Source organism: Corapipo altera, unplaced genomic scaffold (assembly GCF_003945725.1).
Source record: "Corapipo altera isolate COAL_440 unplaced genomic scaffold, ASM394572v1 113, whole genome shotgun sequence".
Lineage (NCBI taxonomy): Eukaryota > Metazoa > Chordata > Aves > Passeriformes > Pipridae > Corapipo > Corapipo altera.
In genome coordinates, this window is record NW_020884895.1 from 10458485 (window position 1) to 10485763 (window position 27279).

Below are 27279 nucleotides of genomic sequence, written 5' to 3' on the forward strand. Positions count from 1 at the left end.
CCCTGAGCCTGCCCACCCTGAGCCTGCCCACCCTGAGCCTGCCCACCGTGCTGCTGCTGCTGCTGGGCCTGGCGGGCACCGCGCTCGCCCTGCACAGGGCGCTGCCCCCCGGGGCCATCCAGGCTGCTCCCGCATGGATCTCGGAATTCCTGCTCCAGCTCTATCAGCATTCCTGCTCCCACCTGCAGAAGGCCATGGATGGGCTGTGCCACCCATTCACCTCCCTGATGGGGTTCTGCAGGAGAATTGTCCCCTTTGACTGCTTCCATGATTAGGTGATGACCCAGTGCAGGAATCCAGGATAAGTTTTGATTTCCACTGAAAAACTGGATTATTAAAGCTCTACACTTTTCCCTTCTATTCCCATATCCTTCCTTTCCTCTAGGGCCTGGATTTCCTCTGAGCTAAGTCTTAGTGAAGTAAACATTTGCACCAGAAAGGCCTCTCTGTCCCACTGAGGTGTTTGTTCCAGCTGGGATCCAGGCAGGACCAGCAGCTGGAACCAGCTCACATGTGGGAATCTGAGTCTCAGCTCTGAAAACTCCTTCAGCGTGGACTCTCTTTATTTTTAGTAACATCTTTTGAAATTGTTTTTTGGTACAAACATGACAGGTTGTCAGGACCCCTCAGCTGCAGAGGGCCGGCACTGCCTCTGATGTGCAAGAAACTCCCTTTCTGTGCTTCCTGGCCTGTGACTGTGTTGGAACAGAGACATTTGTGCTCTTTGAGGTCTGTGCTCGTGGCCCTGGTGCTGTTTTTGCTTCTGGGTAGAGCAAAGGACACGATTTCACCCTTTTTGTCATTTTTTTTATCCTGTGTGTAATAACTTCTTGTGTTTCCCGTGTTCCTCCTCTCCCACCCTCTCCTGCTGAGCAGGACCCTGGATGCACACACAGGTTTTAGACCCAGCTGTGCCCACGTTGGGGAGGTCTGGGCTGGCAGGGAGAGACCTCCCACTGCTTCCCTGACTTTTCCTAAATTGTTTAGGGTGTGGTGAAAACACAAACACGCTGCAGGCAGTGGCAAAACTCCTGCTGGAGTCCGGGGTAGGAGGATTTCAGATGTCAGGAGCTCTTAACCTGCAAGGAATGCAAATTTATATTTAACCTTTTGGTTGTCAGCACAGAGACCTGTCCCTGCACAGGGGTTTATTCTGCCCTCAGGTGCTCACTGACACCATTTGCTGCTTTTGAGCTGCTCCAGCCTAAATGGAGCCAGTTTTAGCCTTTACCAGGCTGGATCAAGCCCTGGCAGAGGCTCCAAGTGCTGTAGTTCCACCAGCACGAGGCAGCAAGCGACAATTCACTGGGGATTGAGTTGAGAAAAACACAGAAATGGGTATTTGACCTCATAAAAATAATTCTCTCTCCCAGCCCGGCAGCATTCCTTGGCTGATGTGGTTTGTAAGCAGGGATTGAATTCTGAACCTGCCCTTTAACTCCTTGAACTTGGGGTTTTGAACTCCAAACTTCCCTGTTATCAGCAGCCACTGGGGGGTCCTGCCAAACCCCACCTGCTGCCACAGTTCATGCGAGGTCAGTCCTCAGAGGTGATACTGTTACATTCCTTAAACCTAAAGTTGATCCCAGTCCTGCTATCCCAGTGTTGACAAAGCCCGAGCCCAGCCCAGGTGCAGCTTGGGGGGTGTGGAGTGTCCTGGGGGAGGAGCAGGAGGACACTGGGATGGGAGCTGTGCCTGGAGTTTGTTCCTGAGTTTTTCTGTCATCTTTCAGAGTTCCAGTGGCAAATCCCACCCATCCCACTGCTCAGTTTTGGAATGGTGTTCCAGATGTGTGCTGGGACTGTGTAAGTGCTCTCATACCAATTCCCCAGTAAAACTGGGAATTTGTTTTTGTCCTGAGCCCTGCTGGGAAGCTGCACTTGACACATCAGTCTCCAATCCTGTGATGGTCTGTTCACTGCCCCATGAGGCTGCATTTCCTACCCCCCTTCCTACCTTTTATTTTCCTTTTTAAAAGAATTTCTAATACAATTTTATTTTTCACTACAGGAATTTAAAGTGCCTTTACCCCTGACACCTGTAACACTCCCAATGTACTGTTATTTTCTGAGGTTTGCCTACAAATAAAGCCTGTTCTTACAGCAGGACTGGCCATCACATCACCTTCCTTCCCTCGCTGCAGACCCTCCCCTGATCCCTCACAGAGAGGGGAGGAGCAGGGAGTTGTCTCCAGAGGGGTTCCAGCCCTCAGAGCATCTCCTGCAGCTCCACATCCTGAGCTGGGGATCCCAGAGCTGGAGGCAGCCCTGGAGGTGGCTGTTCCCACTCCCTCCCTGGAGGGAGATCCAGCAGGATCTGCTCCCTGCTCTTCCCAAGACATGGGAGGCTCACAGGGAAGTAGTTCCAGGGTCCTCCTGTTTCCCTGACAGGGACTGAAATCTTACCTTTGCCCCCCTCAACGAGCTCCCCCCTTCCTCAGTTTTTACATGACAGTTTATTGAGGTGGGGTTTTATTAACAAAATGTACAAAACAAAATAAAAGTAGCTTAGACAGACCTACAAGCAGCAGCAGGGAGGGCACTCAGTCCCTCCTGGCTCTGGGGTCCCTCTTGGCTCTGGGGTCCCTCCTGGCTCTGGGGTCCCCTCTGGCTCTGGGCTCTGCCTTCCAGGGCAGCCAGTTCCTGCAGCCCCTTCAGAGCGATGCTTTTGGGGTTGGTGCCCACAGTTTTCGTGGTGTTCTGGGTCTTGTAGATGCCGATGAGCCTGTCAGCGATCTCGAACATGTTGTTGCGCAGGGAGATGATGATGAACTGGGCGTTCTTGGTTTGCTCCTGAAACACAAAGGGCTTGTTAGTGCCCAGCATTCCCAAAGCTCTGTCCTGGTGGGAGCCCCGTGCCCAGGGGACAGGACTGAGGAGTCATCACCAGCCACAGAGTTCCTGCTCCCATCCTCGTTCCAGGAATTCCACAAGGCTGGAGGGGGTATTGCTGAGTCACCGGGACTGTCAGAGCCAGGGTTGCTTTGAGAGTGACCAGGAAAATCAGTTCCCGTGGATTTGAAGAGGGGAAAGCAAACCCTCTGCTGACGAGGACCAGCCTCAACCAACACCAGCTGTGTGACCCTGAGGCACAACAGGTAACAGTGTCTGAACTTGGTTGTGCTTTAGAAATAAAACTGATTTTGTGCTTAAGAACCCACCAGTTCAGGGTAAGTTCCGGGCTCTGAGCCCCTTTTCTCCAGGACAGAAGCATGGAATGGTTGGGGTTGGAAGGGACCTTAAAGCCCATCCAGTTCCACCCCTGCTGCTGGCAGGGACACCTTCCACAGACCAGGCTGCTCATGGAAGTTCAAAGTCGTGCACAAAATACAACCTACACTAAGTTAAATTCGCATTTAAAAGCTAAACTCAGTATTAGGTTTTAACTGTCTGTGTCAGTCTAAACTGCAGCTGGAATTAAACCCTTGGCTCACCTGTGGGTGATGGACCCTCCTTTGTGGACACACTGTGGAAGCCAAGTTTAAACCTACAGCTGCAGGCAGGGAACTTCCAGGTGTTTCCCTAATTTAAAGTAGCTGATCCCAATCCTTGCCACCTGTTCCCAAAACTGGTGGTGACATTTGGGATAATTCTGAACATCCCAGGTTTAACTGGCAGCCACGACCGTGGCTGGAAAGGTTTGCTTTGCTTAAATATGGTGAGGGCAGGACTTTTAAAGGCATGAAAAAAACCTACTAATCAAGATGGATCAGAGACACTGATGGGACACAGCTCATGGGAATGAAATGGAAGTATAAATCCAACCTTGCCTGCTCCTGAGAGATCATGAGCTTGGATACATGGAGACATCACTGAGAGCTCAATTAGTTTGGGGGATTTTAAAGAGGAAACAGCGCATGGAGATGTGGCACCTTTGGCAAATTCCAGCTCTCTTTAGACAACTTATGAAAGAGGATTTGTAGGGAAAACACTTGTAAATTCTCTATTAGTCCCCTCACTTTGGGAAAGCATCAAACTTAGGACCTTAAAAAAATATGCAGAAAGCAAAAGTCCAAGCACTTTCTGGAAATCTTCTTCCTCTGGAGCTTCCCCTGAGAACTGTCCTTGCAGATTTAAACTGTGCTGCAGTTGTGCTGCCAGCCTGTGTGTCCTGGAGGGAAGGGAACAGGCAGAGAGGTGCCCCTGGGTACTCACGTAGATGTAAAAGGCCACGATGGAGACGTTTTTGAAGTCGAGGGCGGCGTCGATCTCGTCCATGAAGTACAGGGGGGTGGGTCTGTAGTGGTGCAGGGCAAACACCAGCGCCAGCGAGCTCAGCGTCTTCTCACCCCCCGACAGGTTAAAGATCTTCTTCCAGCTCTTCTTGGGAGGCCGAACGCTGCAAACAGGGAGGGGTTTCATGACTTACCCGCCCAGCCGGGGTGTGGCTGAGCCCAACCTGCTGGAACGGAGCTGTCCTGGGAGCTGGGACACCTCCCAGCTCCTGGGAATTCCCTTCCCAAGTGCTCTGTAACTCCTAAATCATGAACACGCTCTGTTTGTGGCACAACACATGACTGCCCCCATCCCCTGGGCAGATTTGGGAATTCAGCACTGGGAAATGAGGTCAAAGCTTTCCAGCTACTGTTAGTTCCTGATTTCTCCAGGAGAACTGAATCCCAAAGCTAAAAAGTTGTGAATTCTGCCAGTACCTTGCCAATGGCAAGCGTGTCTTGGTTCAGTGATGATCAATGAAATTCAACTTAAAAACAGGTTGAGAAAAGGAATATGACAATTAAGAAGTACTTTGACCAACCTGAACATGATTCCCTCGGAGAAGGGATCCAGACTGTCCACAAGCTCCAGCTCAGCATCCCCCCCCAGGGTGAGCATCTGGTAGTTCTCCTTGAGCTTGTTTGTGATGACATTGAACCCTGCCATGAACTCGTTCAGCCTCTGCTTCCTGAGCTCTTCAAAGGCCTGTCTGAAGTTGTCCCTCTCGTTGGTGATGTTGTCCAGCTCTCCCACGTGTTTCAGGTACAGGTCCTCCTGCAGGGAAACACAAACAGCACCACAGAAATGCAGTTAAAGAGGTGCCTCCTCAATTTACATTTTAAACCACTTTTCCCACCATTTGAAAATGCCTTTTTCAAGAATTTCAGGCTAACAGCCCTCAAACAAAAAAACCGAAATGATCTCTCTTTTCTCCTTTGCTGCTGAGGGAAAAATCATGTTAAAATGAAAAGTATTTAACCTGATGGATAGTCCACTATTACTGAAGTGAGGAGAAAAAATTTCTGGTATTTTTTTTCTGTCTCAGCTGTGAAGACTTGACTCTAAATACAACATTCACAGGAGAGTCAGGGAATCATTTAGGTTGGAAAGGACCTCCAAGATCATGAAGGAAGTTGCCTTCAGCTGATGGTCTGGAATACAAAAGGCTTAGGGAAGCTCCTAAAACAACTTGGTTGAGGATGAGCTGACAAACACTCAGGCTGGTAACAGGAATGGGAAAATCCGGGGGTTCCACTGCAGTTCCCTGAAGGAAGAGGAGCAGGACTCCTTTTTGCTGGAATTCCCAGAGATGGGATGGCCCCGGTGAGGCTTTACCTTCTTCCTGTACTCAGCAATGGCCCCCAGTTTGGGTTTCATCTCGTGCCTCTGGGCCTCCAGCAGCGCGATCCTCTTGGTGATCCCGTCGGGATCCTGCAGCGCCTCCAGCTCCTGCTCACCCAGCACGGGCAGCTCCTCGGGGGGCTTGTCCTCGATGGGGTGCAGGGACAGCTTGGAGATCTGAAATGCAACAGCCATTACCAGGAAGCTTTTCAAATCCTAACAGTTATCACTCTAAAATAAGTATTTTCTGTGTTGGTACATAGTGAAGCTTCTCCAAACACTCAAAGGTTCTTCACAACTCCCTTTAAATAGGATGTGAAAAACACAATAAATATCCTTTTACCCTGTTCCTGCATAAACACCACTCAACTGTGAGCTGAAGAGGAGCTTTCTCCCAGATTATCTGGTTTTAATGAGATGTTAATGTGCTCATCCTGTGAGATGAAGCTGTGGCTGCCCCTGAATCCCTGGAAGTGTCCAAGGCCAGGCTGGACGGGGCTGGGACCTGGGACAGTGGAAGGTGTCCCTGCCCACAGCAGGGGTGGAATGAGATGAGCTTTAAGGTCCTCTCCCAACCCAAACCATCCCACAATTCCATGACTGAAGGTTTAGGACCTCAACCATTTCCCTACCTCTTTTTGCCAGTAATTAACCTTTCCCTGGTGGGCAGAGATGTGACTGTCAACTTGTTCCATTTTCAGTTTGATGCTCAGAGCTTCACTCTGAAGTTCATGTTCCTCATCCCGAATCCTTTCAATCTCCTGGAGCAACTTCTTCTTCTCCTCCTGCATTGCTGGCAAAGCTTCCTGGACAGAAATCACCAAAACAGGGCATTCATCAGTCACCTGCAAAAATGTCACCCCTCTCATGGGCTGTGGCTTTGTTTTCACTGGGTTTATTCACAGGGATTGATGCAAACAAACACACAGCCTTGGATTTATAAAGCTGCTCCCTGAATTGTGGAGTGACTGAAAATAGGCTGCAGTTTATATTTTCATGCCTGATCTGGATCAAACTACGAGTCCTACACTCACACACTTTTAGCTAAAAGGCAGTTTTAGAGAAAGACAGGCTCAAAACCCAGCTGTATTTGGAAGAAGTTCAACCATCCTGGTTGTTTTCCCTCCCTCGCATCCAGAATCCAGACGGGAAACTAAAATCCCACAAAACTGGAAAAAAAAAACCTATTTTTAAACAAGTTTTAAATCCAATAATTTCCTTGGGGAAACCTGTAAGTTTTTTTCTAATATTCAGCAAACTGGGTCAAGATAAACTTCCAGGTGAGTATAAAAAATAAAAGTACACCTTTGCCATTCCTTGGAATGTCAGTCTGCAGCTGTACAACAACATTTGGATGGGACTGGGCTGTAAGTGGGATACAGTGAGGATGTAAGTCATCACCCTGGTTTACCTGGAGGTGCCACCTACCTCAGCCTGCTTGCAGTCGTTCATCACCTCTGTGGCTTTCTCCTCCAGCGTGGTCAGCTCTGCTGTCAAGTTTTTAATGTCCTTCTCATTCTCTTCCATTTCCTTCTCCGTGCGCTGAACAGCCTCCTCAGATTTTGTCAGGTTCCTGCAGGGGGACAGAGATGTTTGTGCACCCCAAACAAGGGCAAATGTGACAGAAAATAACCTCGAGACACAATTTGCTGACAACCAAGGAGGAAGTGCTTGTTTAGGCATCAATTCCCACACTCCTGAGGTATCCAAGGAAAACAAGGTTGTCTTCCTTAAGCTCAGAGCAGCCAACCCTCATTAAATGACTTAATTTCTTCTCTCAGAGACAGACTGGACATTTGTTCCAAATATTCACTATGGATTGCTAAGCTAACACCAAAAATAGACCCCATTTTCTTTCCTGACAGGTCTCACCATCAAATCAGTGCCCTCAGATCTGAACTGCTCCAGGGTGTGGCAGTTTGGATCTTTATGCTGAAATATGGCAGTTCAGTGCCAGGCAAATCTCAGGGAAACGCTCATTAAATGTGACTTTGAAACGATCAGAAACCCCAAACTGGTGTTTCCCTTGAGCTCCCTGAGGAGTGGGAGTGCTGTACCTGTCTGCAGCCCTGGCTGCCACCTGGGCCTTGGTGATGGCCGAGGAACATTCATCTATTTCTTTGTCAATCTTATCAATTTTGTCTTGCTGGGCTTTAACTTTACGGTTGGTGATGTCCATGATGAGGTTCTGCAGCCGTTTCACTTCATTTCCCATTTCCTGGGCTTTCTCAGCCAGCTGCTCATAACCTGGCAGGAACAAGGGGGGTGAATCACTGTGACACCCGTGGAACTGCTGAGACACATCAAGATTTAAGTCATGGAGTGACTGAAGTGATTTAGGCTCTGCTCTTTCACTGTATTGAGAACTGCACATATTCCTTTATACTGTGAAAAATGGTGAGTTTAACTGTGACAAACAGAAAAATACCACCCACGTCTTTCTGACACTGTTCTACTATCAAAGCTGTTCTGGTGTAAACCCCTAAACACTTAACTGGATAATTTCATGTACACAGGGTACTTAAATACATGAGGTAGTGCATAAGCAGCTATTCCAAGCTCGCTCTTTGCATTTATTTAATGAGAAAATGCTCAAAGGTTAAATTTGAAGAACTGGCCACCAACTGTTGCTCAGGAGTTGGAGTTACTGTGCAGTTACTACACCTGCTGAACAGTATTATTTCACAAAAAGGATGTGTGCCCACCACAGACCACAGGGGATTTATTTTATACTCATGTAACAGTCTAGTTAGAACATGGAAAGAGCCTTCACTTGACTTTAATAACGTTATCTCCTCGTTACTGGTTCCAATTAAACTCAGTTTCCTTATGAATCTGCATGTCATACAGCCAGAAAAATCTAACCAAAGAAACAAAATACTAAAATTAACGTTTAATTCAGCTTGAGAAATTGCAAAAAAAGAAATGTTTTTTACTCTCTAATCTCTAGAAATACCTTTTACCCCCCTTAGAAGAAATGAGGTCCCAAACCAAGACAGGGAACTGAAGCCCAAAGCCCACACCATTGGTTCCTCTGTTGATTACCATTTCAATCTCTACCCCCATCTCCACAAAATATACCTTTTTTATAACCCTCCAGGGCTTTTTCCAATTCCTGCTGTTTGCTTTTGTCGGGAGTAGCAGCGACGACGTTCGCTTCAAGTTCCTTGAGTTGGTTTTTTAGATTAATTTCTTGCTCAGCAAAACTCTGGGGAGAACAAGAACACAACAGGGTTGGGATCCTGTCCTTGGACTCTCCTCAGGACTGTGTGGAGCTGGAAGCACCCCAGGACACTCCTGCAGAGCTCAGGTGTTGCTCACCTGGATACTGGCCCTGTACTTCTCCGAGGTGTTCCTCATTTCCCAGATGTCCTGCTGCAGTTTCCTTACGGCCTCTTCCAGCTGTGATTTCTCTTCCTCACACTGCACTGCTCTTTTAGAATCCTTCTGCAGCTGGGCCTCCATCTGACTGACCTACACAGAAAGAGAGGATCATTTACCTGCTGTCACTGCCACAGACAAAGCACAGTCTGTGAGCTCTGCAAACACAAGGATCGAGTGGAGTGAAAAGGTGACAATTTGATAATTTGCAAAGAACATCAGCTCTAATGGTGAAAAATGAGGGGCAACTGCAGATTAAAACCTAAAAGAATTCAGAAGAAAAAGCAAACTGCATCCTGATATGCCAAAATATTCCTAAAATACAAATTGGAAGGAAAGTTCTGACACTCCTTGACAAATCTTGCATGGACACCAGTGAGGGCCCAAACCTGTCTTTTCTGTTGGACTGCTCTGCAAGAAGTGGTTCCTTATGATCCATATCTTCCATGTTCTCACCCCTACCTCCAGTCAGTTCCCAAGCTACCAAAGGTAGCACTATGGGACTAAACATTCAATAAGGGGCTTATGACACCTGTGCTGTGAAAAAATACACAATCCCAGGATCACTGAGGTGAAAAGACCTCCAGGTCATCGAGTCCCCCCTGTGCCCGATGCCCACCTTGTCCCCCAGCCCAGAGCACTGAGTGCCACAGCCAGGCCTTCCTTGGGCACCTCCAGGGGTGGGGACTCCAAACCTCCCTGGGCAGCCCTTTGCAATGCCTGACCACCCTTTTATGCACTAAAGAGCACCATAACCTCTGCTAACCTTGTGAATTCTGGCTTTATAAACCATTGTTAGTGTTACATCCCACACTGTTCCCTGCTCATGCTGATTTCAAAGGACACACACACACGTGCTATGAACTGCCAAACCCTAAGGAACTGTGAGGGAATTCCCCTTTGCATTAAGATTCTGTACTAACCTCTTCTTCTGAGACATCCATGACGACCGAGGATCCCATCCTGCCCTTCTGGACTCTCCCCCCTCCACTCATCGTTCCTGCAGCACAAGGGATGAGGTCAGAGAACATGCTGGGCTTCCATATCAGCTACAAAGCACAAGTGTGTGCTGCAGTACCTGAAATCTCGATGATTTGTCCTTGCAGTGTCACCACCCTCCACCTTTTATCCCTTTGGAATGCCACTCTGGTGGCTTCCTCCAAGTTTTTAGTCACCAGGGTGTCCCGCAGCGCGAAGTAAAACGCCAGGCGAACCTTCTCGTCCTGCACCTTCACCAGGTCAAACAGCCGGGGGGTATTTTCAGGAGTTGGGATTTTTCCCATTTTCTTTTCCCATACAGTCATCTACAGCCCACAAAGGAAACAAAGGAAGGAGATGTCCTTTAGGATAAATGCTGAGGTCATTCCACCCTCCGAAGGGATGTTAAGGCTTTAAAGCGAACACAATCAGACTGTAATTAACAGTGAAACAATTAGTTTTGCCCAAGCTCTGGGACTCACCTTGTCCAGGGCTATAAAGGTGGCAACTCCAATCTTCCCTGCCTTCAGGAAGTTCACACAGGCCTGGGCAGTGTCAATGGTGTCCACAACAATGTAGTCCAAGGCTCCACATGATGAGGAAATGGCCACATCATACTTGTCATCGATGGCTCCCAGGTCTCCCTGAGCATTGAGGTGGAAGCACATGGATGAGCTGTGGCTCCTCTTGGGAGTTTTATCCTTTTTAGTAAATTTTTTTTACATGTACATACACTGAACAGACTCATTTTTCTGAAGCAGAGGTAATTCTCCTTGGATGAACAGGTGGGGAAAAATTGCAGAATACCAAATATACATTTACAGTGATGTGCAACAGGAATGAACAATTCTACCTCAGCTCTGAATTTTAAACCAACTGGAAAGAACTGAAAAATGTTTTACCTTACAGCCATTCCACAGCATTTACAAGTCTGCCCTCGAAATTCCCAGCACCAGAGAAGTGAGGCATCCCACATTTACTCAGTCACAGAAACACCACTCAGTTCCTCTAAAGTTTAAGCCAAAAAGTATAAGAGCCTCCTAAAATTTACCAGTCTTCCATACAGTCCAGGAATATTCCCAGATTTCTTCTGCTGGAGCAGAGCCTCGAGCACTTTTCCTCGACTGCGACTTTGTGCTAAAGAACTTTTGGCTTCTTCCACTTTTCGCCGCAGGTTCCGCACAAGATCCTTCACCCCCGATTCCTCCCTTCCCAGCTTCTCCAGAGCCTTCTCTTTCTGGGGATTCAAAGAAAGAAAGACACTCTCTCAGCCTCGTGAAAACTACTGGACTCAGGCATTATCTTTTATTTTGGGGAATAAGAGAGGAGCAAGGAATGAAATTCAAGTAATGCCAGAATGGTTTGGGTTGGAAGGGATCTTAAAGCCCATCCAGTCCCACCCCTGCCATGGGCAGGGACACCTTCCACTATTCCAGGTTGCTCCAACCTGGCCTTGGACACTCCCAGGGCTGGGGCAGCCACAGCTTCTCTGGGCAACCTGTGCCAGGGCCTCCCCACCCCGAAGAAGGCTCAGAAATACACCCATTTATTTCTTTAACATGTCTCAGTGTGATATTTAACCTGATTCCCTTGCAGATATATGCAGGATGTAATTTCAGTGCTTAATATTAACACTGGCTTAACCCAAACTAAGTGTGAAATCAAATACTTATTCCCCCAGTGAAGTGAGTAATAGAATATAGGGTTTGAATGTTGTTCATTTGAGATTAGTGTTAACAATTCACTTTGGTTTGTGTCACGATATTGTGCTGTGACTCCAAGAAATGAAACAGGAAAGTCAAGCGTCACCTCCTTCAGCTGCTGCTCGGCCTGGGGGAGTTTCCCAGCGATGTCCTGGATGGCAGCTCTCCTCTCCCTCAGGGTCTCTGAGGTGCTGCTCAGGGCCTCCTTGGCCTGGCTGAGCTGAGCCAGGGCCGTGTTGTACCTGCTCAGGTGGATCTCCAGCTCCGACTGCTTGAGCTCCATGTTGGAACGGGTCTCGGTCACCTCCTTACTGAACTCCATGAGCTCCTTCTCTTTGCTCTGCAAATCGACCAGAGGTTACAAATCAACCAGGCAACTCTGGGGTTTGTTACCTCAGTCCCACTGTGGGAAAGGAGAAAGAGGAAATGGGATGTTCTTTTGCAGCTCTGCTGTCAGCAGAAAACAGTCCTGTGCTCTAGAAGAACCAGGATTTCTTCCTTTATTAACATATTCTAGGTGGAAATTAAACAAGGTATTTTTCCTAATTATAAAGAACTTCAGGGAATTATCACAGAACATTTTCATATAAGCTTTATAGAATTTTCTCAATTTGTGCTAAATTACAGCTCAAGTGGAGAATCCACGTTTTCAAGTACAGAAAATAACCCCCCAAATTTACAGGATAAATTTCCAGCCTCCAGGTGTTCAGTGATTGAACAGCTTCAACAACTCTAACCAGCTGTTAGAGTAGCTGTCCATTAATTCAAAGGCAGATCATTAGCTGGGAAAGGTTTGGAACATCCCATTCCAAAATACCTTTACTGAAGTAGCATATTGGCTTAAATGGTTTGGTGGGAGAAAGTGAAAGTGCATTTAAAATTATGGAAGTGTAAGATTATTTATTATAAACATATGAGTGATATATTTGATCACTATAAGGGCAGACAAGAAAGATTTAGCTCTAATTATAAATTGAAGATTAACTTCCCAGTGAGGCTGCACTGAGGTAACACGTGAAACAGTGGAATTGTCACGGAAATGGCACTTCCTAAGTGTCTTGTGATCGTTTCCTTCAGCTCTGCAAAGTTAACACAGCAAGTTTTCCAAGTCACAACCGTTCAAACCTCTTTTTCCTTCCGAATTTCTTTTGTCTCATCCTGAAGGCTGGCCAGAACCTGCTGGAGTTTTGCTTCCTCCTTCTCCTTTGCCTTTTCCAGGAGCTCCTTCTTTGCCTTTGCCTCATCAATGGCTTTGCTGCTCGTGGAAGGGACTTTCTTCAGTTCTTCGACCTGTGGAAGGAAAAGGTTTTTAATTCCCTCTCCCACTGAAACCAAGGGAATTCTTAACTCCCCACATGATCCACAGAGTGATTTCAGATCACAACAGCTGGAAACAACCAACCTGAGAACACAGATCCACTAAATTAACTACATTAAGGGACATAATGCACTACTGCAGGAACTGATTTGCATACAGAATCTCTGGCTGATTTAAAGGACTTAAAATATCTGATTAAAATAATTTCAACCTCATTTTCCCATCTTCTTTGTTGCACAAACTGCAATTGGCTTCTTTTCTATTTTCTTCCAGCTGCCCAAAGATGTTCTCACAACCCATTACACTTCTCCAACTAAACCAAGTTGTGGTTCAATTACCTTTTCTTTATCTTTTTGAAGCTGCTTCTCCAGTTTTTTAACCTTGCCTTTGGCATGCTTTAGATTTTCCCTCACTCTCACATCCTGCAAATCCAACTGATTAAATTTTTCTTTATTTTCCTCTATGAACTTCGTAATTTTATTGCATTTCCTGAAGGAAAAAAATAAAGAATGATCCATTTCATACAGTATAAAAATAATGTCAGTGGAGTAGAGAGAATTTAAACCAATATTACTCAGTTTTTGTGAATAACAACATCCAATATTTACCATATTCACAGTATTTTCCCTGAGGAAATGATGTTTCATCAGAAAAATATCTAAATCCAGGTACCTAAACATCACAGATGTAAATCTAAAAACCACCTCCCAATTATTTTTTTACAGTCAATACAAAGAAATACGTACTTTAAAATCCATTAAAAATATCAGGTATTTGAATATCACCCAGGTTCTCAGAGAGAAACAACTTGCAGCACCATATCAGACCAACAGAAATTTGTTGTAATTCATTTTTGTGCAAAACATCATTTAATCCATTCCAGAGAATGTTCAGACACAGCAGAAGTGACTCTGCTCATCAGATAATTTAAGATTTTGGTGGGGGAACATGTAAAACACATTACTTGGGAACATATCCCTAAAACACTTACTTTTCAAGTTCTTTCAGAGCTTTATTTTTGGTTTTTGTTTCCTCTGCAAGTTTACTGCTTTTCTCATTGATGCTTTTTGTTTCTTCATTAATTTTTTCTTTCTGCATTTCCAGATCCTTTATTCGTTTCTTTAGGTCATGGCTGGGGAAAAAAACCCCACAACAATAAACCCTCAAACTCCACTTCTTCCCATGAAGCTTCAGTGTAACAATGTGGTTGGTGCAAAGTATTAAACTATAATATTAATTACTGATTAAGAAATGCAAAATATTTCTAATTAGACATATTAAAGCTGAGTTTAACACCACCCTCTAAAGCCACCCCAAAAGCTTTAGAGAATAACTTACATATAGTACTGAGAGATGTGATTTTTTTCTTTAAATATTTTGTTTTCCAAACACAGGAACTCGATGGCGTGATTCTTGTCCTCTTCCAAGGCATCCTTTTCTCTTTCCACCATTTTAACTCGATTTAACTAAACAAAACAGAGGGGCAGAGCTGGGGCAGAGCCAGGCCTAGAGGAGGAAACCATGAGGAGAAACCCCCCAGGACCTTTTGTAGGACACAGCTCTGGAGAGCTGGAGATCAGGAATGAACTCGGAGAGGGGATTTAGCACAAGCTTTCTGAAAGAACACACAGAAGTTTATTTTCTATATTTCAACCTTTTAAAGTTAATTCTGCAACTGCACATCTTTTGTTTTCCTTCATGGCCTTTAAAACAAGCCTGCAACAGAATTAGGATTTACCAAAGATACAGCAAGTAAAAAGAAGTTTTATTATTTAGAATTTTAGGATTTATTTAATACTTTTAGAAGCCGATGCATCAATAAAATGTTCCAAAAACAAGTCCTGCAACAGATCTCCACAAGTAATTCAGCGTGGTTTTAGTTCTCCTCACACAGCTGTGTGTGCATCCCTAGAATCAGAGAATAATTCTAGAAGAAATGCTAAATAAAAGCTTCCCAGGCCTCACCTTCTCTCCCCTGAGCTCGTTCAGGAGCTCTACCCTGCGACACAGAGTCTGGATGGGCTCCTTCAGCCGTGCAGATCCAATGATATCTTCCAAATATTCCAGCATTCCTTCGTCGTGCTCCGTCTGGCCTTTGGGCTTCATCATCGAGATCTGTTCCACTTCCCCCTTGGAAAAGAAAAGTTGGGTGGTTTCTGTTCTTAAGGGCTTTTTTTTTTTTTTTGCTGGGGGAAAGAGTATTCTGGAAAAATACAAACATCTATGGAATCAAAACTATTCCAGCAGGGATAACACAGAATCATTAAGGTTGGAAAAGACCTCCAAGATCATTAAGTTCAACCTTCATATGTATTTGGGAAAACAAAGATGAAAATTAACAGAATTCTCCTCCAAGGTGGTGGTGATGTGTCTCTTCTGGAGCCAATCTTCAGGTGTAACCATTCCTTCAGTTCTCTAAAGATTCAAAATGTATTTTGCCAACCTAAAAAAGGAAGAGGAGAATAAAGCATGTCCTTGGTGCTGGAGTTCTCAATAGCCTGAGGGCAGTTTTACAGGATTGAAGACTCTTTAGAAACCAGAAGGTCCATAAAATAACACCTGAGGGATGAACTGGAACCGTAATTCATTTCATCGAGGCTTCCTTGTTGGAAAAAGAAAAAGATTATTTAAGTATCAGGATTCCTTGGTTTAATTTTCCTTTATGCACAGCATCAATGTTAAATGACTGAGGTGAATAATAACAGTGATTTGTTCTTTTTAAAAATAAGACTTAGGAAGGATTAAGCTGAGCCAATCAGACTGTTTATGTTATCATTAGCCAACAAAACACTCGATTCTTGATGCTTTATGCTCAGAACACAGTGACCATTTTTGCCCAAGCGATTTAGTTGCACACACTCAGTTCACAATGACACTTAGTGACACCAGGTTTTCTTCCAAGTAGTAACTATTTAGTTGAGTAGAACAGAAAAAAGTGAATTTTTACAAATTGTACAACATTAAGAACCGGTATTTACTCAGGTAAGCCTTTCCTGTCAGTAATTCTGTTGTTTGAGTAAAACACAGAGGCAGAGGGGTTTCTTTTAATTTAAAGTTCTGCATGTTAAACGCATCTAAGTTTTTATTTTCTGGTTACCACTGTGCCTAAAAAGTGTCAGCAGGTTTGACCAGACAAGAAAACCCAACAAAACTCTTTATTTTGATTTCTTACACATCTCAAAATGCCAAACAATCAGTTTTCTAAAAACTCCTGCTGTACTACATAAAATCCCAATTACACATTTGCTCCACTGCCCCAAAAGTAGGGTTTCTACACCAAAAACTGCCTGTCAGCTTATGGGTAGGAAACTGTGCAGCTTCCCAAATTTCTGTGGAATTGTCAGAAGCCTCTATTTTTCCTTCTTGCATTAAAGCATTTCCTCTGTTTACATGCAAGAAAAAACAAGCACAGGAAAGATTAATTCAGATGCTGAGCATCAAGGCTGAGAATTTCCTATACTGGATGTATACTCCTGATTTAGGTGCTGTAAACCACAAAACTTCCCTGGATTTAACAGGAAAAATCAGGAATTCTGGACAAGCAAGGAATGTGAGTCAACTTTTTTTAATGATTTGGCTGAATATAATTAACCATCTCTGAGCTACAACAATCTAAGAAAGATGATGATGAGGTGTGAGGTTTCTCTGTAGCTCAGTAATGGCAATACTTGGATTATTTTCTTATCAAGAGTAAAACTATTGAGGAACTATTAACTGAATAATACGAGTTTTAAATATTATTTAATATTTGTAGTGTCTTCCAAGTTAATATATACAGAAATCTGTTTCTCTCACTCCTGGAGTGAAAATACTTCAGAAACTAAAAGGTTTCCAGCTATTTTGATTGATAAAGGGACTGAAAAAGTAGCCATGACAGGGGAAACACATTTTACAACTGTGCATTGTTAAAACTGTTACCACTGTTAACTGTTTCCTAACCTGCTCATCATTGAGCCATTATCTGAATTATGGATTAAAACCCCCCAAAGCAACTTTGCTCGTTTCTGTAGGGGAGGATCTGAAACACAGACGAGCACTTGTGAAAGTGAAACCAAGGCAGCCCAGGCAGCCATTTGTGGAGAAGGGATGAGAACAGGCTTGGGCACGTTTCACACACCCCTACAGCTCCAAGTGTCACACAGAACCCCGGGACAACTCTGCTCCTGTCCCTCTGGCTCATGGATTCAGAGAGGGAGCAATGTGCAAAGCAAAGGAAATCAAAGCTGTGTTGAGGCAATCAAAATGGATGGCAACACCATTTGGTGACATGGGCAGAGCTGCCAATGGTGGGATGGTGAACTACAAAAGTTCAGGAAGCACCATATGGAAAAGCAGCAGATCTGCTCAGCCTGGAGAAGAGCAGCTTTGGGGCGACCCAACCGTGGCCTTTCAGTGCCTGAAGGGGCTACAAGAAACATGGAGAGAGAGTATTTACAAGGGATGGAGCGACAGGAAAAGGGGAATGGTTTCCCACTGCCAGAGGGCAGGGGGAGATGGGATATTGGGAAGGAATTGTTGGCTGGGAGGGTGGGGAGGCCCTGGCACAGGTTGCCCAGAGAAGCTGTGGCTGCCCCATCCCTGGAAGTGTCCAAGGCCAGGGTGGATGGGGCTTGGAGCAACCTGGGACAGAGGAAGGTGTCCCTGCCCATGGCAGGGGTGGGACTGGATGGGCTTCAAGGTCCCTCCCAACCCAAACCAGTCTGGGATTCCATATTTCTATTCTCACCAAGCCTTTTGGGAAGACTCTACACTCAGTCCAAGAGCTCTCAATGGAATTACAGACCCTATTTCAGCTCATGCAGTGTGGGTGGAGCCTCCTCCATCAGTGGGAATCCATTGGGATGCAGGTACAGCACTAGTCAGAGGTGGCAAACTCCAACTCTGTACAGTGAACACACATCTCAGTGACAAATTCTACAGAACATCTCAGGGGAGTCACCAGAAAACCTCAGCTGGGACATTCTAAAACTCAGCCTGATCTGTGGAGACATTTCTAAGGAAATGGTGGCAAATCCAGAGAAACCTTCTTTGAGACCAGGCTGCAAGATCATAAGGGCAAGAGCCCTTCTCACCTGAAAGGGATTTCCCCTGATGAAAAGGATCAGGAGGAACTTCCAGGAATTTAGGACCTGTCTTTCTCTGCACAGCTGAACTCTCAAGGAGGTGAACTATCGTTGAAGATACTTCATAAATTTAGATTTCTACTGTGCCTAAGGAAAGAGCAAAGACTTTAAAGGAAGTAAATCGTAAAAGCCTTCAAGAACTAGTGTAAGAATTGCTCATACTAACATTTAAACTCAGTTGAGGGCTGAGGGTCAGTGTGGGGTGAAGCAGCAATGCCCAACACTGCCCAGGAGTGATCCCTGTGCCCACCCTGTGGAAGCCCAGGAGGATTCCAGGGATGCCCAGAAAGATGACAGGAGTGACAACACCAGCAGCAGCTTCTACCACTGGTTTTGTGTCCTGAGGCTGCCCTACAACTACTGTTTTCTCTAAAATTAAGCAAAGACAGCTGATCCTCTCCAAACAGCTTTAGTCTGAGTTTATCAAGGGCTCTCTGGCACAAAAAGATCTGAATTTTAATCAAGGTTATGAAAATGCTTGATAAAGGGGAGTTTTCTGCCACTCTTACACCAGTCTAGAAACAAGACACTTCTGTTCACTCCTGAGGTAACTCCCAGGTGCTGCTCCTGGCACACAGCAGGATTGTGTTCCACAAACCTTCCTTTACATTTGGGACTGGGGGCTTTTTTTTTTTCCAAAGCTGAGATCTGACTGGCACAGGGTGCTAATCCCCACACTGACAGGATGCAGCCTCAGATGGGATAAACTGGGGCTGGAGGTCACTTGTGCTGTGCCCAGTAATTCAGGCTGGGATGGTGCTGCCACTGGAATGAGGGAGTTCCAGGGTACAGCTGGTGTGTTCCATTCTAAAATTCTGGTATGAAACGAGACAGGGACAGCCAAAATTACTGACATGACTTAAAACTCTTCATGGAGAATTAAACAATATTTTGGGGGTTACAGGGGACCTTAAAGCCCATCCAGTTCCACCCTTGCCATGGGCAGGGACACCTTCCACCAGCCCAGGCTGCTCCAAGCCCTGTCCAACCTGGCCTTGGACACTTCCAGGGATGAGGCAGCCACAGCTTCTCTGGGAAATCCATTCCAGCCCCTCCCCACCCTCACAGGGGAGGATTTCATCCCAATATCTAATCTAACCTGCTTTCTCTGTCAGGATTAGTGGTTTCTGGAGAGCCTAGAAAGATGTTTGCTGTTATTGATTACTGCCTTCCTTCTCATGCCTGAATATTGGGAAAAAAATCACTTTGGAAGGCAGTGTTATGCAATACCCTGAGTTTTGTCACACAAACAGTTAATACAGCATTTATCCCACAGAATAATTATGGCAGGGAGTAGTTAAAAAGAGCTTTCCAGAATTTTGGGTTGTCACTTAATTTCTGGTGTCTTAATGTGAAGCTTTAAAATAAAGTGCTGAAAACTTCAGGAGAGAGGTTGGAACCCAGGAGCTGGAAATGTATTTGCTCTGGGGGGGGGAGCACAGGGTAGTTTGGGTGGTTTTGGGGGGAATTTTGTGTTGCAGTTGCTGTGGTTTAGTTTTTTGAGGGTTTCTTTGTCAGCACCAGTCAGATTCAAACAGTGGGTAATGTGACATCTGACTGGATCGAAAATCACCCTGCTTTGCTCAGGGGGAACAGTTGGAGAGAAAACACTGCCCAGAAAATGCAACATTATATCTCAGAAAAACCTCCCCTGCCTGGGGACCAGTCAAAACACAATTTGTTTCCAAATCACATTAAACCACCACCACATTTTAGATATGACAACTGTGGTTCTAATATTTAGTATTTTAAGAATATTTTAAGAATATTTCACTGGTTTCACTGTAGTGGCAGCATATTTTTTAAAACATATGAGCTTTTAAGGCTTTTAAAGACCCATAAAAGGAAGTTTTCTTATTGAGTCTGAAATCTTTGAGTGGTGCTGGGTATCAGCAAGCTTTACTGGAATCCCAACATAATAACAGTCATCTTGTAACTTCCTAATACTGTCAATAAGTACATTTAATTTGCTTACTAAATTAACTGATTAAATGAATTAGTTTGCAACTTTATAGTATTACGTAATTCCATTTCATTTAAGTGATCTCTGAATGCAGAGTGATCAGAACATTTAATTTAACTTTGTCAAGCATCACAAGATTAATGGTGATGGAGTAGTATTATATAAAATACTAAATACTACTGTACTAAATAATAATACCACTACTATACTAAATAAAATTTAATGCAAACATAATGAATTTCAGATTAAAATAGTTACAGCAGGAATGTTTATTCCTAAAAAAATGAGCTGAGTTCATAGTAAAATTGAGACCACACAGTTTGGAAACAGGGGTTTTTTTACACACAACAGGTGATCACCAAACCTGCCCTTTGAGCACTGACCTGAAGTTGCACAAAACAGGGCTTGCAGCTCCCACAGCCACCTTAATTCCCAGTTTTGTGGAGGATTAGAGCAGCCAGAGCCAAAAGTCTGGGTTTTTTTTGTCCTCCTGAAGCAAATCTATCTTGATCAATCCCAATTATAACCCAATTTCTATTTATTTTCTGAACGTTTTAACACGGAAACCTGGGCAGAAGTGCCCTGGCAATAAGGCAAACTTCCCTTAATAAAATAACAATGCTTAGAATTTTCAATCTGTTTTACAGTAATATTTGAATTTCTCTCCAACAGTGCAGCAAGTGGAACATGAACAGATTTTGCAAGGGCTCTGACAACAGCACGTGCAGCTTCTCAGCACCAGCAGCATGAGGAGCAGTGGCTCAGGCAGCCAGAATGACACGGTGACACTGCACTGGCCTGGAGGAGAAACATTAAAACAGCTGGAATGTTTATTATAGAAGCTGTTTTTCTACAGAAAAAAGATAAAATGGGGAGTTAAAGGAGGGTCTCAAGCTGCCACACCATTTGCTAAGTGCTCACTTGGAAGCTGGGTGGTTCTGACTTGCCCCATCTGACACCAGTTCCCTCACTGTATTTTGATTTCCTGGCTAATTTGTGTAATCAGTGTCTTGCTAATAAAGGCACCAAAGTGCTTTTTCTCTTAGAAAAGCCTCTAGTGAGAGAAGCCTTTCCATTTCCCTGTTTGCAACTTCCACTGTTTGCACCCTCTCTCCCTTTTTTTTTTTTTAAATTTAATTTAATTTAATGACACTTGGCTTTGGGGTGTTTTTTTTTCCCACTTTGACAAAATAGTAGCTCTCACTTTTTAAGCAGGAGCACAGTAAGGAATGGCAAAAATAAATGCTACATTTGTGTATCTTCAATTTTCCAGACTGCTAATTTCAACTGGACTTTATTTTGACCCATACTCCCTCCTCACATAAATTTTGCCCATGAATTCCAATTCTGTATACATGGATTTTGGAAGCTGTATATTCCTGTAACCTCATTATTCTCCTGCAGACATGACTGTAACACAGCTCTTGTAAGCCACAATAGGTTGTTTGGGGATTTTTTTGTCCCACAATTCCATGTTATTTCTGCTATTACTTGATGTTTGCAGCCATATCTCATTTTTACCCTTCAGTTTTACCAGATGGTGATTCTACAGGAGAGAAAAAAGTACCAGATACTCAACTTTATGCTCTGCCTTCAAAAAAAGTGTTAGAAACTCAGTGGGAAATAAGAAAGTCAAGCAATAAATGCACATATAAAAATCTACAATGTCACTACTGTGCAAAGAGGAGGAAAAATTTAAAATAAGCCTGTTATTCAGCTGTTTGCACAAAACTACTATTCTGCATTCTGGAAATAATTTAAAAGTAGCCTTTGTCGAGCTGTTTGCACATCTGTCTGATTTTAGAAGCTTTTTTAAGGACATTCTTGTGTTTAATACAAGAACACAAATTAAGTGCAAATCTAGAGTCACTCTGGAATTTAAGGCAGTAATTGGCAAACCCAACCTGCAACGTGTGACTTCAGATTATTGGTGTGTTCTAAAAAAATCCTTTGATTATCACTCAACTCCACAGTGCCCCCAGAAAAGGGCTTTTCTGCTTTCCATGTTTCCCTGTTTTACTGAAGAAATAAATCTTACTGGAACCACCCTCTCATCCCCAGCCAGCATGGATTTTTTAATCCCATTTATGATCCCACCTTGTGCTCCAGTGTTGGTGTGTCTCCTCAGGAGCACAGCCCTCAACAATTGGCAATTTCTGGCTTATCTCACAGGGAGAAGCAAATCTGCTCTCCCTCATTTCCTCCCCAAAACACTGGAAGTGAGTCCTACATTATTTCCACAAAGCAGCAGGTGAAAAACTCGATGTAACTTCCTTTCTGGCAACATAACCTTGCCATGGGATAAGACTTAGTTCCAATCAGTTACAGAAGTACAGACATAAAAAAATCACTGTTTATACCTGCTTAAGATCACAGGAGAATATTTTAATGAAGTCTATCAAACCCATCTAAGTGAAATGCTTCTGTAATTAGTACAAAATTTACTCAAAGCAGTTTCAATTGGTTCGCAAGTAACTTCTTAAGGAAATTAAAATCAACTTAAAAGTCTGCTACCATTAATAAAAAATTATTTTAAAGTCTTGTGCTGTTACTTCTACAATATTTATTTGCAAAGTGGCTGGATGGGAGTTCCCTATGGAATTCCACTTCCCTTTGGGCTGGACTCTCCTTCTCTTACCTTGCCAGGCTGCAGACCCAAGCTCAGGGGTGTTGCTGTGACACGGCCCCCCTGCCATGGCCCAAAGTGACATTCCTTCCAGGGCTCCCATTCAAAATTCCTAATTATTAATAAATTCCTAATTATTAATAAAGAGCCTGAGAGTTTTTTGGCCCCTCCAGGTTAACCTGGTCAGGAGTCACCAGGGAGCAACAGCAAACACACTCCCTCAGGGCTTTGCCCAGCCCAGTCAGAGCAGCTCCAAGTGTTTCAGTAAATTTAAATAACTTTATTTGTTGTTCTTTACAGATCTACAAGGTACTGGAGAGGGGGCACGAGGTGTGGAAGACAAAAAAAAAAAAATAGCAGCAAGATGCCAGAACCTCTTTTTTAAATGTCAAGATGCACTTTTTCCTGTTGCAGTTTCAAGCTCATTAACATGCATAATATTTGTAAGAATTGCTATAATAATATTGTTACAATAATGCAAAATAATTGGCTGTTCCCAACGTACTAAAAGCACAGAACAATTTCTTCAAAACATGTGATAGAGTGTTAGAACCTAAGGAGCACAAGAGTGACAAACTCCTCCTGTTTTATGTTGGCAACATCCCCCTGTAACCAGAATCACTTTAAAAGCAGATTTATTTCAATTAATGAGTTCAGGCACTGCATTTGTAATTGTTCTAGAACCACTCCATTAGTCTCACATTTTCTGTCTTTCCACAGGTGTTTTTTGTAATGTTACTCACAGAAGTCAGCAGCAGTTTGGTTTTAAAATTTTCAGTTTGGCATCAGCAGAAATACCTACATCAAAACTCAGCTTTCAAATTTTAGCCTAAAAGCACCAAAATCAGCAGAAAAAGACTGAAAAAATAGGGGGTGAAGTGGGGAGAAGGAAGCAAAAAAATATAAAGCAGTCTTGTAAAAAGCAAATATTTTCCATTGAGCAATGCTAACTGTGCTTGCAAGATAAAATCAAGCACCTAAAGGTGTTGTTACTACATGTAGGACACGTTCTCTTACAACTTTATTCTTTAGTACTACCCAGGGAATATTGTGTCACACCCCCAAACCAGCATTTGAGAAGCCTTAATTAACATTTTTTGCCCCAAATCTATAGTACAGGTGAAATATTTTCAATCATACCCTATTGACAGGGTCAAAAATCAAAGAGATTTATAACTGATTTTAAATGAGAAACACTTGGTATCAGGTTAAGCTTAGTTTAAATAAATTATTAGTGTTGCTATTAAAAAAAGAAGAGTAAAAGCCAAATAAAAACCTGTTATTTATCCCTTCAATTTTAAATAATTTGAAAAATATCAGGGGGAAAAAGAGCAATTCTGGTGACAGTAGTTCAGGCTGAGATGGTCTCATTTACATCTAAGTCTAATTTTTTTTAGGATTTGGGGTTTGCAGTTCTGCTGTCATTCCTTGGAAAATATTGCTACGTTTCCCAACTGGAAATATGCAATTTTGAAGGATCAAATCAGTGGATTTCACATTAAAAAGGCACAAAACCTGCTGTGCAGAGAGAAGGGACTTTCCCTCAGACAGAAAGACTGAAGAAACAGAAAATCTCTGTTCCTGAGACAAAGAGTCTGGGGGGATGAAATTAAAAAATAATAGTGGGAATCACTAGTTTATGCCTTAATATTGGTTTTACCTCTCCCTATTTCCTTTTGTAGGGGTGGAAAGCATGAAACTCCAGCTTTTAGGAAAAGGTATGTTCCCCTTCTTGATAATTTCCTGGGAAACAATTAGTGGGAGAAGAAAACAAATCACATTTGGGGAAAAAAAATTTAAAAAAATCAATTAAAAAAGCAATGCTCCTTCCCAAATGTTCCCAGTGGTCCAAGGGAATGTTCTCTGCACCCCCATTTCTACCCAGCTTCATCTTTCACTTTACATTTTCTCCCCTCTAGAAATTTTGGTAAAAATGATCCTTCAGAACAACTGTGTGGGAAAAAAAAACAAAAAAAAAAAAAAGGGTGTATTTACTGTAGTTGTTTTCTTCTTGCTCCATCTTGAAACAGAAAATACAGGGATAAAGTGGTGGAGGAGATAATTAATTGGCATGGAGACTTGAAAACAGAGATATCCTCTTTTTGTGGGTGTAGCTGTAAAAAAGGGCAGCACAGAAAGGTTGAGGAAGTGAAGCAAACACAGCCACCCAGCTACAAGAATTTTATACTTTTTTTTTTTTTTAGAGGGGAACTGGAAGCTCCTTTGACAGAAACAGGCCTAAAATAAATTCTATTAAAATATTGCAGGCCTTGGGAGGCTCTCACTGATCACTAATTTCTAGGCCAGAGGAGATTTGGGACCTGTTAGTGGTGAAATAATGACAGGTAATTGCAGAAATAGTTATTTAATTTAATTAAGATTTAAATACTTCCATCAAGTACTTGAACTCAATTCACATTTTACACGGCAAAATTCTCATTTGAAAATTAGGAAAAAAAAACAACAAAAAAATAAAATAAAATCAGTGTGGTTCTCTTCAGCCTGTCTTTAAAACAGAAGCAAGCAAGCCTCACAATTTTAAGGTCAAACATGAATATAAATGATATTACATTGACAAATTCTGTGATGATTTTTCCAGTAGGGGTTGTCAAACTGTAGCTTTTAAAAACAGGGCCTGAACTGGCTACAAACCTGCCATTCCTTGAGTCCCCTACAGCAGCTAAACAAGGGTAAACACAACAGGCACACTCTCCATGTGTTTTCCCTTGCCCTCAGTTTCTGTGCACAGTTCATTTTTCCATACTTACTTCTCAGTAAATCCAGGTCCCTACATGGGAGCTGCAGAGAAGAGCAGAATCATCAAGGTTTAGGGTTAACATCCATGCACTTTTACCTAGGAGCACAAACGAGTTGCTGAATCTCTGCCACGCTTAAGCAGCACAATAATATTGGGGTTTCAGGTTTATTTTACTACACCAATATTTACGTGCTGCTAGGGCGGAACGAGCACAACTCTTCCCTTCAGCCACTTGTCAGGAACACACATTTCTGAGCAGAAAACACTGACATCAGGATCTTCAACAGCTTCTCTGCCTTAAATTTCTAAAGCAGCAAATAATGATTCGCACCTTTAGCACAGCATGCAAACCATGATGTGCTGCTACAGCACTTTAAGGCCTCAAAAACAAGGCTGCAAACTCAGAGAGGATTTTTTTTTTTTTTGGGGGGGGGGGGGGAACATAACTTTTTCAAATTGGGTTTTATTCATCCACCAACCTGTAAAATTAAGAACCTGTTATGATCCAGGTCGATGCCGTGGCTTCGGAGCAGAATTCCAACATCTTTGTAGGTCTTTTTCTTGCCATTGATGTGGTAGGTGGAGGAATTGTCTCTGTAGGCAGTTCGAGACACACAGAATTTGCTGTCAGGGACAACTTCATAATCATCTCCTTCCTGCTTTGGGGAGACACAAAGCCAGAGGAACAATCACTCTATCAGTGGATCTGCCTCATTATTTCACAATTAAGCAGAGAAGTTTCATCATGTTCAGGTTTTCAGTCAACTGGGCTCTGAGATGTGCTACAAGTGGGAACTGTTTTAAAGCTGCATCTCAAAAAAAAAAAAAGATTTAAAAAAAAAAATAAAAATCAAAAAAAAAAAACCCTTGGAGAACTGGACAAAAAATAGCCCAAATTGTTTAAACTGAACTGCCTCCCTCTTATGCCTTTCCCACCTCTAATGTAAGATCCTGCTCTGAAAATCCTTCATTTATTCTCTTCACCACTGCTTCAAATCACAGAGGAAAAGGCCTACTTCAAAATTCAGGGAGGCTGTGCAATTCCAGCCTGGAAATCTCAGCTTAGGAAGCCCTGTGAGTGCCTTGACTGCTGTCTGCATTTTCAGCTCCTCTTTTCTAGGGCTTGGAAAAGGAGCTGCTTTGAGCTGAGCAGCTTCTAAAGAGAAACTGTAGAAGATAAAAAAGGCAAACATTAAAGATGTGACACACATGACATCAGCAGCTTCAAAAGGGATCTTCCATTTACCTCCAAAGCAGCAACCAAAAGAAAGCTGGGACTAGGCTGGAAAAAGTTAAAACTGATGCAAGCTGCTTGTAAAAGGCTTCAACTGGCCTCCCACTTGCCCAGATTAACCCCCAAGAGCTATCAAACTGCTCTCTAACACATGCACGGGGTTTTCAGATCAGAAAGTTGGTTTCTGGATGTTGATACAAAGGCAAGTGGGGGGGGGGGGGGAAAAAAAGAATAAATGTAATCATTTTTGAATCTGGTGATTTAGAGACGCCCCCCTTTTGTTTGTGTTTCTGTCTGTCGAGTCAAAAGAAAAAAATAAATGTGTTTGAAAAGAGCTCACTCAAAGGTAATAAATATTGTCACTTTATTAACACAATTTTTGAAATTTCAAAGTACACTTCCCACTGTTTTGACTGACCCCAAATTTAACAGCTTGGATGTGTGCACAAAAATTCAATTTGAATTAAGAGAAATAAATCCCTTGTATTGCAATTGCAACAAATCAGCAAAACAAGCCCTTAAGTTTTTATCAATATCCGAAGTGACAAGCAAAATAAATATTTTTTTATTTGCCAACACTTTCTATTTCATTCAAACAAAATATCAGGTTCAAAAAAAAAATTTAGTGGTAGGATGTGG

General features: G+C 43.3%; 2 protein-coding genes across 9 annotated transcripts in view; one reads left to right on the top strand and one right to left on the bottom strand.

Moving 5' to 3' along the window:
* TRIM59 (tripartite motif containing 59) overlaps positions 1-366 on the top strand; it is a 6303-nt gene extending 5937 nt beyond the window's left edge. For 4 of the 5 annotated variants that reach the window (XM_027647448.1, XM_027647450.1, XM_027647451.1 and 1 more), the window contains one exon: positions 1-366. This exon is cut by the window's left edge and continues 1001 nt beyond it. In XM_027647448.1, coding sequence (XP_027503249.1) covers positions 1-259 — 259 coding nt within the window. In that variant the 3' untranslated portion in view covers positions 260-366. The other variant, XM_027647449.1, reaches the window with a different exon arrangement.
* A 2075-nt stretch (positions 367-2441) lies between these two features.
* Positions 2442-27279, bottom strand: part of SMC4 (structural maintenance of chromosomes 4) — a 30116-nt gene continuing 5278 nt past the window's right edge. For 3 of the 4 annotated variants that reach the window (XM_027647440.1, XM_027647438.1, XM_027647439.1), the window contains exons 5-25: positions 25886-26062; positions 14902-15066; positions 14275-14402; positions 13928-14068; positions 13275-13425; positions 12744-12908; positions 11725-11958; positions 10967-11152; positions 10398-10559; positions 10016-10241; positions 9861-9937; positions 8878-9030; positions 8638-8764; positions 7614-7803; positions 6985-7129; positions 6189-6362; positions 5551-5733; positions 4757-4989; positions 4156-4339; positions 2579-2793; positions 2442-2544 (exon numbers count right to left, since the gene is read on the bottom strand). In XM_027647440.1, the coding sequence (XP_027503241.1) occupies positions 2457-2544; positions 2579-2793; positions 4156-4339; positions 4757-4989; positions 5551-5733; positions 6189-6362; positions 6985-7129; positions 7614-7803; positions 8638-8764; positions 8878-9030; positions 9861-9937; positions 10016-10241; positions 10398-10559; positions 10967-11152; positions 11725-11958; positions 12744-12908; positions 13275-13425; positions 13928-14068; positions 14275-14402; positions 14902-15066; positions 25886-26062 (3504 nt within the window). In that variant the 3' untranslated portion in view covers positions 2442-2456. Of the gene's footprint in view, positions 2794-4155; positions 4340-4756; positions 4990-5550; positions 5734-6188; positions 6363-6984; positions 7130-7613; positions 7804-8637; positions 8765-8877; positions 9031-9860; positions 9938-10015; positions 10242-10397; positions 10560-10966; positions 11153-11724; positions 11959-12743; positions 12909-13274; positions 13426-13927; positions 14069-14274; positions 14403-14901; positions 15067-25885; positions 26063-27279 lie in introns of all 4 variants that reach the window. The other variant, XM_027647441.1, reaches the window with a different exon arrangement.